The 15,511-nt window shown below is 38.2% G+C and overlaps 1 protein-coding gene and 1 long non-coding RNA gene across 12 annotated transcripts in view; one reads left to right on the top strand and one right to left on the bottom strand.

Annotated features, from left to right (window-relative positions):
* LOC110346362 (uncharacterized) overlaps window positions 1-15,511 on the bottom strand; it is a 316,545-nt gene that overhangs the window by 149,621 nt on the left and 151,413 nt on the right. For 4 of the 10 annotated variants that reach the window (XM_087201347.1, XM_087201373.1, XM_087201369.1 and 1 more), the window contains one exon: window positions 2,158-3,766. The exons of the other annotated variants lie outside the window; for them this stretch is intronic. In XM_087201347.1, coding sequence (XP_087057473.1) covers window positions 3,434-3,766 — 333 coding nt within the window. In that variant the 3' untranslated portion in view covers window positions 2,158-3,433. Of the gene's footprint in view, window positions 1-2,157; window positions 3,767-15,511 lie in introns of those variants that run through there. 10 annotated transcript variants of the gene reach the window in all.
* LOC147829991 (uncharacterized) lies at window positions 1,039-3,666 on the top strand. Of its 2 annotated transcripts, none has more exons than XR_015447461.1 (3): window positions 1,039-1,413; window positions 2,074-2,160; window positions 3,534-3,666. It is a non-coding gene; the product is annotated as an uncharacterized LOC147829991 (long non-coding RNA). The 2 variants fall into 2 exon arrangements; XR_015447460.1 differs by having other exon boundaries at window positions 2,071-2,160.

Raw genomic sequence — 15,511 nt, 5'->3', positions numbered from 1 at the left:
AAAGTTATATGTGCAAAGCGCTGTGCTAAGGACAGCCCTCAAAGAGATTAGAAATGTATTGCAATATTAGAACTATATATGTATATATAGTACCATATATATGGTAGAAGATGATGGACAAAAGTAACATGTTAGAGCACTCTCAGAAGGAAAGATGATTTATCTCTTTGAGGAGGAGAGAGAAGATGGGGTCACTTAATGGAGCAGGTGACTATTAAGAGAGCCTTTAAAAAGTGACAGTATTTTGACAAAAGAGTGTGAAGGTAAATAGAATTCCAGGCCAAGAAACAAGAACAAGCAAAGGAATGAAAGCAAAATTTAAAATTCAGCAGTCTCTTAAGTTACTCTCCGGGAAAGGGTATGTGTTAAAAAATAATGAAAAGGAAAAGACTGGAACTATGGCTTGAGGAAACGTCATGTAAGGCCTTGAACATCATGCTGGAGACCTGTGTGTAACTGAACAGGCAGTGAGGAACCATTACAGATTTTTTAAAAAGGAACTGTATCATATCAAAGATGTACTTTTTGAAGTTTAAACAGCCAGAATAGAGTTTGAAATTATATCTAGAGTTTAGGGCTTGGCAGAATATCTGGGAGGAAGTGCTCGGTTGAAAATAAAACATGGCGCTGAGGAGTTGAGGCTGGAGATGATGATGAACATCTTGGAAATAAACAGGAACAAAAGACAAATGTAAAACACATTAGGCAGCTGTTCAAAGATTCAGCTGATGGGTTTGGGATGGGCAACAATGATGTGTGCTTCATTAACTCAGGAAGAAATAAGATTTAGAAAAAGATCCCAGATTTGGCCTTTGGGAGATATTCTTCAATGCTAAATACCAGCAGCAATCAACAAGCACAAGTCTGGCTGGGAGGGATAATAAATGAACCAGTATCTTTGTTCATTTGGGCTGCTCTGACAACATACTGTGAACTGGAGAGCTTACACACAGACATTATTTCTCACAGCTCTGAAGTTCACAGACTGTACACTGTCACTGTGTCCTCAAGAATAAAGATACCAAGGGGCCCCTAAGCTATAAGCAAAGTTCAGTGGGAGACTCACCACCTCTCCACCACTTTTACTGCTCTGCACTTTTAGAGATGCCCAGTAGTTCTGGCCACATGAGCATACAAGAGCCAGGATATGGGTTTCCATATCTCAAATCCACATGACTTCCCAGATGATAGTGAGAAGCTCCATTTCCATGTTACCAAGGGGAAGCTCTATTTTTGGAATATGAGAAAAAAGAACAAAGTTGTCACTATGCCAAAGGTTGGGTTAAGCCCAAAAACTAACTACACACTAAGAACCAGTAGTACGAGGGGCTGGAGTTGATGTACCATGGCATCCAGTATTGTGTGAGGAAGAAATGGCTGAACGTGACAATGATTTTAGCCCCTCTTAGCAAGGTAAGTAGACTTCAGCTGATAACTTTTATTAAGGTAACTCTAAGTATTAGTTCTTAAAATTTCAAATTTCAATGAAGTGGGAGGGGATGGTGACAATGAGCAAAGAAAGCTATATAAGGAAATATGGCATAAGGAATATAAGGAATGGTATATAAGGAATGGTATAAGGTATATAAGGTAATAATGGTATTTATCTTGATTTCTCAATTTTGGAAAGGGAAAAGGGGGACTGAGGAAGGGGGGAAAGGGAAGGGTGGGGGTAGAAGGGAGATTAAAAATGATCAAGATTTTATATATATATATATATATATATATTCCCCAAAATGAATTATTATATATCTTATAATAATAAATAAAAATTTTAAAAGAGAGTCCATGTCAGAAGAGCAAAATATGCCCATCGGTCTGCTATCACATTCTGAACTTAGCAGGAGCTGCTGAATCTCAGTCACTCCAGAACCTCAGGAGGTGATTTGCCTGTGCAGGTGCCTGTGTGAGCTCATCACCCAGGCAGGATCAGAATTGATAGTCTTGAATTTTCAGTCTGTTTCTGAGTCTTGAGCCATTAAGCCATATTATTTTATTCTCTAATTTACTTCAAGATACTTGATTGCACTTATATTGTGTTTCTTTTTAATATTTCTCTTTCCACCCAAGCAGTCTCTTTTCTAAAGCTTCACTGGCCTTCACAATTATCCCTGCTTCTCAGTGTGATGCTCTCCTCTCCAAGCCCTCCCAGTGGGCCAGGTGAGTCATAGCTCAGTAGGGATTGTTCACATTTTGAAGGGGGAGCTGATTTCTCATGGAAACACAAGCCATTACATTGGTTTCCTACATCGCTGGAGCACTAATCACCTTAGAGTTCTGGTCCCAGGAAAAGAGATGTGTTTCTCCAATGCTAGCACCAAAATTACTCTTTCTTAGCTTTCAGTGTTGCTAAAGACATAAAGTACCAGAGTGGAGGAAAGATGAAATGATATGACGATCAACAACAAAAAGTTTCAATAGTAAATAGGAAACTTGATTCTCTTATTTCCTTTTATTTTGTGAAATAGTCTGCAATTGCTAATTGTCTTCATTCTCTCTGAAAATACAATTCTTCATTATAATTGAGTAAAATAATGAAACAGAAAAAAAGCTTTCATGTCATTTCTTCAAGCCAGATCATTTGCACAAGATCACACCAAACTCTCAGCACACCAGGACACAGAGTCATAAACAAAACGGCCAGACAAAACACAGGTAATTAATCCAGTCCAGCCACTATCTTCCAGCAACAAGAGACTCAAATTACCTCAGATGGAAGAGGGGTTTTTTAAATTACCAATGAAAAGATAGCATTCTTCTTATATGTAACAATTCAGGGATTTAAATAATAAGTAAACAATAAAACTTTTATATCTATTCAAATCTCTTTGGGTACAACATGATAAAGCATTAGGGTTTTTTATTTCAAATCATGTCGCTAATTTTTTAATGATATATTTGATGACGCTGGTGGTGAAGGAAAAATTACATATGCATAATTTATGACTCACCAGTGATACAGTCTTATATTTCTAAATATGTAATCGTGCCTCTTAAAACTCACAAATCATCAATTAAGGTGATCTAAGCAAACAGCATGAACCAAGCTTTCCCCAGGACATGCTACTCTTATATAAAACCTAGAGGAAGTCATTCTGAAAGCAACTTTGTATCATAAAAATATTTACACTTAGCAATAGAAGTAAAATCTGAATTAATTTAAATAAAAGACAAACTGAGCAATGACTAAACTACATGGTGTTTTTCTTCATCATATATGCCTTGGATAAATTCGTTCTTTTTAAAGAGATTTTGTAGGTGAATTACAGTCAATTTCTAAAAGTATTGTATTTTTACAGATAACAATTTCACAGAGGATACAATTATAGTAGGCAACTATACAAATACTTTTCTTAATGTTAAATCTCCTTTGGTTTGTGTCACCGGATATCTACAGTTCATAGACCCAGACTTGCACCTTGTGGGGTCAGCATCATTTTTCTAAAATCACTGATGTCTTTCTTGTTACAACAATGGAAATGGTGAGCCTTTCACTAAAATTTCTTGCCCATACCTGTGCCCCCATTTCCAAGATGACCCCAGCAGGGGATGCAGAGAAGTGACAGAGCTGACGATGGAGGTCGTGGCTCCCCGGGAAAGACCATGTGAGGCTGCAGAGGACCTCAGCATCCTGCAAGCTGTGCTCGCTCAGCACTGACAAGAAGCAAGACTCCGGGCCACAGACACCCAGGCTGCTGAGTGACCTTCTCCAAATTAGGGCCCAGAAACTCCTGTGCAATCTCTGCTCCAGTGAGTAGACCCTAGGCTGTGAATAGCATTCAAAGGATCAGTGAGTGCAGAGTAGAAAAATGTACATTTTTATCTTTGCTGACCTCTAACTGAAATTGAACATACCCTGAAATTAGCATAGACAACAAACCACAGGGGTATTAATGTCCCTGGGACTTTTCCACCAACAGCAATCATAGATATTTCCACATCACGTTATGGTTGTTACTGATATCCCGAAATATATCCTTCAGTCATGCTCAGCTCTACCTGAAAGCATGGTAATTACTAGAAACACAGCTAGATATTGCTATTTAATACATTAAGTACTGATGTGTATCAGAATATTTGATGACTACATTTAAAAAGGGTTTTTTGTAACCCTATGTGTTTTATTTACACACTTAAAATATTTAATCTGAAGAAATCGATGCCTAGCATTATAGAACAAGGACCTTCATTAACTTACTCATCAATAAAACTGGAAAAAAATTAGTTTTACAAACTTTCTTTTTTATTGGTATGTGTGCACAATGCATAATATTTTCATTTGTTTGGAAGAATTGGTACATATCTTGCTTATTTTCCATCCCCTTCCCCTTCCCCCTCACCCCTTCCACGCATCCCCTTCCCCATATCCAAAAAGTCTGCCTCTACTGGATACCTTAATTGACTTATATTTTGAGTTTCTCATGTAAAAGAAACCACACAATATAAAAAAATCTTGCAAAGACTCTGACAAACCAAATAACTATCACTAAAAAAACTTTAAAAATTCCATTAGAAAGGGAAGAATCTGTGGTATTTAAGCCAAGACTTCGCCCTCCGTTCCCTCTCTTACAGTACCAAGGTAACTCCAGACTGAACACAAGAACCCCTCTCTCCTCAGCTTCCAGTCAGAGAACTATCTAGCCTTCTCCCAGCTCCCTATTGCTGAGACTAAATTCCAGGGAGTGCTGTGGAGAGATGGGAGTTCCCTTCTCTCATCCAAACCCCACTGGCAAAATGGAGGCTCTACCTTGGGTCCAGGGCACAGAAAGGACTGGGATCCCAGCATCTCTTTCCCAGCTCTGGAGGTAGTGGTTTCATGTCAGGAAGACCTAGGCCTGAAGATTCCCTTCCATTGAGCACTTAGCTCTTAGAGCAGGGATGTCACTCAGAGAAAAGTTTGTCATTGTTCCAACTCCATCCCTGGAGGTGACTATGCCCAGGCATGTGAAATTGATTCTAGCAGTGACAGTGTTGCAGAGAATATCAAGAAAGAATAAGCATTATTAAAAAAAAGAACCAAATGGAAATCTGAAACTGAAAAGTACAATAACTGAAATTTCAAAATTCACTATGAACTCAACAGTAAATCCAAACTGGCAAAGGAGAAAAGTAATGAATTTGAGTATAGATCAGTAGAGAGTAAGCAAAATAAAGAAGAGGAAATAAAAGAACGAAAAGAGCAGAACTTTAGGTAAACATGGACACCATTTTACAACCACATATGCGTGAATAAACCTGGTGTTTCTGGAAGTACCAGAAGAAAAGAGAAAGATAGAACAAGAAAACATATTCAAAGAAATAATGGCTTAACACTTCTTAAATTTATTGAAAAATAGAAGCCTGAATGAATACTGCTAAAATGTATTGAAAAAATAATAGCCTACATGTCTAGAGAGCTAAAGAAATTCAAAGCAGGCTAAAGACAGATTCATAAATACACCATAGGAAGAACGCTGAAAGTCAAAGATAAGGAAAAAAATCTCAATATCAGCAAGAAAAAGAAATTATCTGAGAAAAGATTCTGGCACCAGATTGCCATGGGATGAATGCTTGGAATAGGCTCAAGAACTTCAGGTATCGTTATCTAGAATAAAATATCTAGGAGACACCTGGTAAAGTGGTTGGGGTAGAGTGGGTGTCAGTATCTAATATTCCTTTATCAAAATAATACAGAATAAAAATCATAATTTTAAAACTGGGGAAGGTGCTAGGTTAAACAAAACTCAAAAGGTTTTGTTAGTGCGGGACTTGTTGTAAGTTTCAGAATACTAATTGTGCATCTTCAGACGTGGGTGATAATCACAGTACTTCCCAATTAATGACCATGAAAGCCATTGTGGAGTACATCTAAAGGCTCAAGTTTAAAGAGCACTTTGGGGAACACTGACCTGAAGCTAAAAAAATGTGAAGGATGCTGGTCACTGCTGGAGTTAATTGGCATCTTTGTTTCCTATACCTCTATATCAGGCTCGACTTTCTCTGGAAGGCACACATGACAGACAACCATCCATATTTTCAAGGAGATTCTGGGTCAAAGGCTGTCTGAGGTTCCTGGTGATGCCGCTTGCCAAGGCCACAGTTTATGTCACCCTGAGGGTGACTATGCCGTAGCCTGTCTTTTTTGATTTTTGGGTCACATTCGGTTAAAAATCTTTAAACTCTACATTAATGAATGCAGAAAAGGACAACCACCGCTAATGGGTTTCTGTGGATGGAAAATTCCTTGCCATTGCTGTTTGTAGTCTGAGGTGCTGCTTTATAATAACAGCCTATCAAAATGCTGCATGCAGCTCCCATACGCATAGTCATCATCTGAGAGCTATACTTAACATCAAATGCCAAGGCAGATTTATCAGCAGCTGAGGCCTGGAGCGCAGCCAGCTCACAACTCCAAAGCGTGCTTGCCGCAGTTTGCCATCACAGGGTGTATATTAGAAAAGCGTGGGCTCAAGCCAGACCTCAAGAAGCTATGGCTCAGCAACTTGAATCAGGTGACAGCAAACAAGGAGGACCAAAGGGGCAGTGGAAACACACAGAGACAACTTCAAGAAATGTAACATTACTGGTGCCTGTAAGAAAATACAACAGCAGCAGATGGACCGACCAACTTTAGTGTATATGACATTCAGGGGCAGAGCAGCTATTACTCTTTATGAAAATGCTTACAGCGTGGAACAAAAACAGAGTGACTCATAAAAGAAGTAAACACTTCCTGAGATGCAGACAGACAAATACATACTCACTGTGGACATGACCTAAGACTCAACAAGGATATTGTTTCTCTGTAGAAAACATACTTCCATATGTTTTATGTGGCCATTGACACCCGCTCTTTTAATTCTTCTAACAGTTGTACAAGCTTGTAAATTTCTGAACTGGCTCATCCCGCCTGAAATCCTTAGAATGCTTTCTGTCTTCCTAACCAAAATGATCCCATTGCATGATTCCTAGTCAGAGAGTTTCAGACAATCAACTGAATGGTTGTCGGGGCAGAGATTGTGCTTTCCTGGAAAGTTGCTTACAAGTTAGCAAACATTAAATCGATACATAAATGCAAGGATCAAGTAAATGTCTCCTCTTGTTCTGGTAGCCTTTTGAAAGCAGCCCACTTTCTGAGCAGCAAAAGAAACAAGTGACAGAAAGATCTAATGCATTATAAGAAACTGACAGACAAATAACTACTCAAAACAGCAAGATCAAAGAGATCTCCAGGAGCCAGAACAAGTTTCCATAAAGTATAGTTATAAGTAGAGGGATAAGCATCATAGATTTTTTTAAACACTTGAACCAACAAAAATATTTGAAGGTCCCAAGATCCATAGCCAAAAGAGACCAATGGACAATCAGAAGCTCTAGGACTGCATCAACAATCTTTACCAATGGAAAAAGCTTGTCTATCAAATTGGCATCTTTAAAAAAAGATAATAGCTCATCTTGCAAATTCAGAAGTGGTTATTTCTGATGGCAGGAGAGCAAATTGCTACATTGATTCAAGATGCAAATTGGATAATATTTAAAAATGTTTAAAAATGTTCAGATTCTTGGGCCGGGGATTTCGCTCAGTGGTTCCGGCGCCTACCTTGCAAGCACAAGGTCCTGAGTTCGATCCCCAGTACCAAAAAAAAAGTTCAGATTCTTTAACCATACTTTTTTTTACTTCTAGAAATTTTCTCAACCAAAATCCCAATTTTTTTTAAAGGAAAAGTACATATAAGTGACTTAAGGATGACTAAAAAAGCTCAGTCTCCCAAATAATTAACAGTGGTTCTGTTCATGTTGAGGTGGCATGGTAAAATTTTACTTTCTATTTTCTGTTTTTCTTTGGAATCTTCTCTGGTAAATAGATACTAAAAAAGAAAGTACACTATGTGCATGTACAAATCTGTAAATCTAAAACCACTAATCTCTATAACCAATAGAAAAGTGAAAGAATTATAGGGAATTATAAATAGGATAACTGGTGTGCAAAATAAATAAGTGCATGAGGGGAAAGATGCTAGGCCTATAATACATAAAATGTGCTATACAATTAAAAGAACAATCAAGTGAAAGTGAACACAATAGTTATAAAGGCTTGGTCACGGGTTTATGTTATTTCTAGAGTATTCTATGGCTCCAGGGAGGCAGAGTTAACTTTAGAAGGATTGCTTCAGGTCTTACAATCAGAAGCTGATAAAAGGGGGCACATAAGCAAGGTGGGGAGGCAGAGATTGAACAGCAACAATCTCTACTGAAAATAAAAAACATTCCAAATAATAATTCCAATAATCCTCATCCTAAGACAAACACAGCCTCCATCTCTGCGTTTCACTAAGAAACACTGTACAGGGCAACTCCAACGCGAGTGGAAACCAATGTGATCCAGACTGGGTACTGGGTAGAGAATATTGCTTTCCAGCTCTTGTGCATCTCGGAAACCTCTCCACATTTCATAGGCTAAACCTTTTGAGCAAGACCAAGAAAGTTGTCGTGGATAAGCAGCAAAAAGAGAAATTTCAAAAACAGAGTAACACTAATTTTTGTTAATCCAATAAAATTTTGTTTCCCAACAGTCTGTAAGGCCCAGCAAAATGGAGGCCAAGTTTTTGGTTGTCAATGTATCTTTGGTGCTGATTGTAGCAAATGCCTCAAGGACAGCTTGATAAATGAATGAAGGACAGTTGAATCTAAAACCATCCATTTTAATCAGAAGCGGCCCAGTAACTAGTCGAACCAAATTCCTTTGCAGTAATATACAAATATACAAAATTAATTTATTAAACTGTTCATGACTTCATTCTTATTGATATTCGTGTTCAGTTTACATTCTGCTCTCATTCATCAGGTTCCTAATGCAGCCATCATAAAAATGCCAGTTGCCACACTTCTCTGGGTATTTCTGGGCCTTATGTTTTATGATCAAATCACTGAGAAGGAACATTTAGGTAGTTGACCCACAGTGAATTTAACAAGGGCTTGACATATATCAGCAGTATCACACACAGATGAAATCGGCGCTGTCATGGTGACAGCCTTTACCGTGGGACAGTGACAGGCTTGAGGGCCTTTCAAGTGAATGGGTTTGACAGCACTTCCGAAAACCGGATGCAAATTCTGTGACAGGTTCTGTAGTCACATACAAAAGTGCTCTTGCTGCTGTCTTGCATCATCACTTTTTAAATATGTCAAACCTGTATTACACTGCGTAAAACACTAAAGAAATTCTACTTACAGTTACATGCGAGATAATAAATTAAAAATGATTTCAATGTCAAATCCACATTATGAAGAAAAAAAAACCAGTAACCTCTGTTGTTCTCATGCTTGGACTTTAAGACACGGGTGGATTCTTTGATTAGTAAATATGCTATTTTGAATTTTATCATTCTAATTATTTAATCATTAAATACTTTCTAGCACCAGTGAATTTACAGGAATGGGTCCCATTATTTCCAGGAAGATGAGTTTAGTCATCTCTTTTTTAGGCTCTTGCCTTCATTTTCTGCTTATGACCTCCCATGAGCTAAATGTTCTTATTACAGTCTTCAGATTTTTCTGCAATCTACTCTTCGTACCTAGACCTACTAGATTTTTTTACCACTGTGCTCCATCTACCCATCTTTCAGGTCACTTACTGTTGCCTCTTTAGTAATAGTTAAAGCTCACACTTGTAAGTGTGGCCAGATGCCCACAGACATCTACATACATCCTCTTGTCCTCACCACCACCCCCAAAGACAGCTGTCACTGTCTCCCTGGCAAAGACAATGAAGTTGAGAAGGCTGAGCAATTTGTCCTGGAACTGAACAAATCTGAGCAGTCCTACCATGAACTAGGAATATAATGTTGAACACATTCACTTCACCTCTCAAGCCTCCATTTTCTCATGAGTAATGAGGAAAGATAATGTAAAATGGATGTTGTGACCCATGGACTCCTATGGAACTAACCCTCCTGTTGCCATGCACACAGACGTGAGTGAAAAATACAGTATATATTTAAATTTTTAAAAAATTAATTACAGTAAAAATCCTTACCTTTACTCTTCCTCAAAATCTGCCCTGCCCCCAGTTTTGAACACACTTATCCCATCATTCTTGCCAGTTTCTGAAGTAGCTCTGGAAGTCCTCTTTTTTGAGTTATCTTTAGTTGCATTGTCATGGCTGCCTTGCTGTCCTGAATCAATTGAAAACATTTACCTTTCATGGTCACTTTGACTTTGGAGAAGAGCCAGGAGTCACACAGTGCCCGATCCAGTGAATAAAGTGGGTAAGGACACACAACAATGCTTTTTACAAGCCCACCATTCCATTGGGTGGCACATGGCTGCAACATGACATGTTTTTTATCACACTTCATAAAGGCAGGAAGAAGGACCTGCAGAGCTGCTTTAGAAAGTGGCACGAACAATGGGATAAATGTGTTGGAAGATTGGATGGTGGATTTTGTTCATGATTAACAGTAATACGTCTTTTACGGTAATAAATTGTTTTAAATTGAATACATACTGTATTTTTTCTATCACATCTTGCATATTGATTTTTCTTCCCTGCTAAAGGAAAATATTAGCAAACTTCTGATTACTGCCCCCAAGAAGCATTGCCTAAGGCTGCTGCATTCTTTCATAAAACCTTCCTATGTTACCTTCATAAGGAATGAATAACATTCTACAAACCCCACACCCCGATTCAAGCACACTTTAACCTATGGCATATTAGTTGTCACAAATTACTCCAGCAAAATGTTTAAACTTTTCCCTTATTTGAGAAAAGAACCAGTATAACTAAGACCTAGAGGATCTCCAGGTTTCTCTGCCCTGTCTGGACTGGGGAAAGGTTCTAACAAGCAGCTAGAGAAAGAAAGTCCACAAATTCCCAATAATCCAGCGGTAAATTTTTGTACTGTCCTCTCATTTTCCGCTGCAGGCATTAGCATTTACCGTTAGCTCAGCATAGTATCCTCAGTCTCTTGAAATCTTTCAATTTCTGGCAGAAAGTTGAAAATAAGCTTTGAGCATTGCATTTAAAATAAGAAATGGAAGACCACATGGAACTTTTTGATAAGATTTTGTGTTATCATCCATTTCTTTGCAATTAAAAGAATCAAAATTTATGCCAAGTATAGTGGCACATGCCTATCATCCCAGCTACTTGGAAAGCTGAGGCAGGAGTGTCACAAATAGGAGTCCAGCCTGGAAAATTTAGTGAGACCCTGTCTAAAATAATAAAATAGTAAGGGTAGGGAATAGCTCAGTGTGAAAGCTCTGCCTGGTCTCAATGCCAAGCACCCAAAAAAAAGAGAAAAAAAGAATCAGAATTTAGCCCCAAGAAGAGTTACCCCAAATTTTTTACCTTCCTAAGGCATAATGTCAAAGCAAAATAAAATCTTGGTCATGGAGATGAAAAACACAGAATCAAACATATGATTCTACTTAAAAGAATTACACCAGCTTTAATACAAGTAGATTCAGAGAAAGCTGTCAGAGTTTTCATTTATCCAGAAGCCTTGGAATTTACTGTCTCTAGTCCAGAAATGAGCAATACTTCCCCGGGTTACCAGACTCATCAGTAGGCTGCACTGTCAGTGAGCTACTCTCGGGGCTTCCCTGTCCTGTTCTTGAGCTTTCAGCCCCCTCCAAGTTTCCTGGCATCCAAGGCCCAAGAAGAAAACAGAACTCTCAGATTTGTACAGAGCTATCTCTAGAGCAACATGCATAATACATATTAAAATATAACAAAGTCTGTCTGTGCATATATGTTTACACATATGATGGGATTGTGTGTATATGTATGCATTTGTGTGTGTGTGAGTGAGTTGTGTTGTGGGGACTATGAACTTTGTAAAACAGTAACAAGGCATGATTTGTGGTGGAAATATCGGTAAATTATAAATTGTTCCTGGTGCAAGTCATGTAAGATATAAATAAACATACTCTAGTTTATTTTACTTTCTAATTTTACCACTTCTGTCTTCTTTGCTCAAAAAGTATAAAACGGTGTCATTTCTGGTGTTTGAAAAGTATTACACTCTGAGCTTCTCTCCATGGTAATGATTTCTAAACAGGTTATATTATTAAAAGCCCTTCTAATGCGTTCTACCCCTAAAAACAACGCACAGATTTTTGGAGGCCTTTGTCCATAATGTCTATCTCATGGGGTTGTTGAAAAGATTACATGACATATTTATAAAGTAGTTAGCATTCAATAAATCATTACCATTGTTTGCCTAGTTCTCTAACACTTACCAAGTAACAATATACAAACCCAGGCTTTTTCATTTCAACTATCACTTGGGCAAATTAACTGACTTTTTGGTACTCAAGTCTCCTTGCCTAGAAAAGGAGATAAAAAATAGTGTCTAGTTCCCAGGGTTATGACAATGATTAAAGATATTAAGGTATGAGAAGCATTCAGCCCACTGCCTAGAATATGCTAAAACTCATGTGTTAGATCCCATTATCATTATATTTACCATTGCAGGCAGGACTTAAAAACATGTGTCTTTAAAACCTGCTAACTTATCAATATACTGCTTACCAATTACCTGCTGCTTTAGAGCACCAAAAAGTGCCTTGTCCTGGTACTCTCTGTTCCTGCGGTTCTCAGGATGGGATCAGACTCCTTCCAGACTGTGCATCTGCTTACTGAGCCTTGGTTATGCAACACCCAAGAATGTTTTGTGGGTGTTCTGAGGTTGCCAGATAAAAGGTAGGTGACCCAGTCAGTCAAATCTCAATTTTAGATTTCAGTACAAATATAGCCTGAATGTGGCATGGAACATAATTATACTCTAAAATTATTTATTATTTATCTGAAGTCAAATTTAACTCAACATCCTGCATTTTTATTTGCTAAACTGACAACCCTACCATAGTTTATATCAAGTTCTCGTATGCCAAGTAGTGGGATACCCTTACATTTCAACATTCCATTAGCATAGGTGCTGTTGTTGTTCTTGTTCTTGCTCTTGTTATTGTTGTTTGAGGGGCTTATTCAATTTTGGGGTGGGGAACTGGGAGGATGAGGAGAGCAAAGTGGCATCATAGAATTACCTGTCACATCCCAACCTTATAGCTGCTTGTTGTCTTATGGTGTTTTGGATTCTCCCTAAGTATTCCAAACCTTTCTCAACATATAAATATATTATAACAGATAATGCTATAAAAATCTTGATTTTAGCATTATTACTTTATGCTTTTTTCATGTCAACTCTTGCTTTTTTTCAAGGCTGTATGATTTCAAAAGGTCACTGAGGTATTATTAACAGAGCCAAATTAGAATTAGAATAATGTGTCAAAAGACGGAAATCATGTATCAGTATGTTTTGGAACTAGCAGCAAATAGGCCTTCAATATGGGTTGAAGTCGTCAGGTGTCCTGTAAGAGTTATACCCGCTCAGGAGGATTTCAGATGCTTTACTACGGTGGAAGGGGAAGTGGGGAACAGGAGCACACTCACTGCTGCTGACAAACAAGGGGCCCTCTGTGGCTATATCTGCTACTTTGGGTTTTTTCTTGTTTTTTGTTTTTCAAGAGAAGCTAATATCCTGAATGCTCTGATACTATCCCATAGAGTTTTAATTTAGGAAACACAACGCATGCCGATCACAACACGCCTGCCTTTTAAGAGCCCTGCAAGCCTTGCATCAGCTTCCAAAAATCAAGTTCCTTGAACCCTCTCCATCAACTTCATCTTGAGCAGTGCTGTTGGCAACTAAATAATAACAGAATTCTAAATTACTGACTAATGTAGTAACTCATTGTGAGTCACTCTCCTCCTCCACAAAACAGTTATCTCATTCAAAATAAACCTTCACTCAGCATTTTGATCAAAGCCAGCTCTGTTTTTATGAATCTCAGTTTCTGAAAACCATGGTTCTGTAGTATTTTTCTCCTCCCAACAGACAGTTAAGGAAAATGGGCATTAGGCTGATTCTGAGCCATGTGAAAATGTATACTTTTAAGCAAAGATTTCTTCACATCTTCCTTTTTGGCTAAATTAATTAAACATTGTACTCATTCAGTAAAACATAGTTTTCACATTGTAAATGTAGGACCCAACAGTGTCATTCTATGGATATAAACTATTGGGTGCTTTCCAGTTAAAAATATCTTTGCTATAATCATTTTTCATTATATTTCCTGCAAAGTCATTCTAAAATGCATTCTCCAGGATGGGTAAATCATCCTTAGTATCTCTGGTAGTTGGTCATGTGATTCATGTGGTTTTAGACTACATGGGTAAGAAATCATTGAAAGTGCTGAGAACTGGTGGATGTAACATGGAAAGCCAACATGGGAATTCTGGCTGCTGCTCTGATTGCTTGGGTCTCTGATTAATTGCTCACATAATTAGATAGATATGCAATTACTTTGAGCAAAGGCAACAGAAAAATCCTTTCTATCACTTGATTGGGAACAATGAGTTACAGCCTCAGAAACCTGCTGTTACTCATGGCCCATGCCTGCAAATTTAGAACCTTTTTGACCCCTTAAAAATGAAATATCATTGGGGAAGATGAGTTTTTAAGTGTTTTATCAATTTTACAAAAAAAGAATTAAATGGAAGCTTTAAAGGCATTTCAAACCAATGCTAAAATAATTCATTTTTATTCCAATATTTTTATAGCAAAATGGAATAATTAAATGCTTTGGAATAAATCAGATATGGGTTCCGAACTGTTTCTCAGAAGTTCTTGGGCAATGTCCACTAATGACTCTAAGCTTCAATTTCTTCATTCATAAAATACAGGTAAAAATGCCTACCTGCAAATATTCTTAGAAGGATTAAATGAGACGAAGCAGAATGTCTGCTGAAATGCATTATTTATCTCTAGTTACATATTTATCAGGTATCTCTCGCCGTGAAATAAATGCAGCTAGAAAACATGATCCTCACAAATGAAGTTTGTAAATTTAATAAAAATTCTTGGCAGATAATTACTACCTGATTTGTTCTTCATGCTTACTACCATCTGCCATGTGTCCAAGAGCACTGGTATATTCCAAATGTCCACCATCCAAAGCCTAAGGCACATCAGCCCTGATCAAAGGCCAGGGAATGTCAGGAGACAGGAAAGAGGAGTCAGCAAGCTCATGTCCTAAAGACCTCAGTAGAGACAACACCTTTCCCAAAACAATTTCAAGTGTCTTAAGCCATATGGGCTTATACCTTTCTAGCAAGCAAGGTGCAAGCCTGGAGGATAGAGGTCAGACTGGGATGAAGCTGCCCCTCAACTCTCCAAAGGGAGGCTTAGCTGGTGTTCTGTGGCTCACACAGGGGAAACCAAGCATGCAGTACACGTGCAATTCAATTCCTATAATAGCCAGGGCACCCATTCAGTGCAAAATGTCTGCCTGTTTCTCACATAAGTACATTTAAGGAGAGCTGGGCACTGTTTAAATTTTGACAGTGCTACAATTCTTTGGGGACCAGCTGTCCAAGGGAGAGCAGAAAGAGGCTGACATTCCCTGAATGGGTAATGGCCGCCTGTCAGAGCTGTGTTCACAGATCACACTGACTGCCCGCATGGAG

The sequence above is a fragment of the Heterocephalus glaber genome, unplaced genomic scaffold (genome assembly GCF_053883595.1).
Source record: "Heterocephalus glaber isolate CG9 unplaced genomic scaffold, H.glaber_assembly_v1.0 deba00000347, whole genome shotgun sequence".
In the NCBI taxonomy this organism is placed as follows: domain Eukaryota; kingdom Metazoa; phylum Chordata; class Mammalia; order Rodentia; family Bathyergidae; genus Heterocephalus; species Heterocephalus glaber.
The sequence above is the reverse complement of the archived record's forward strand: the minus strand, read 5'-3'. Positions and strand labels throughout refer to the sequence as shown.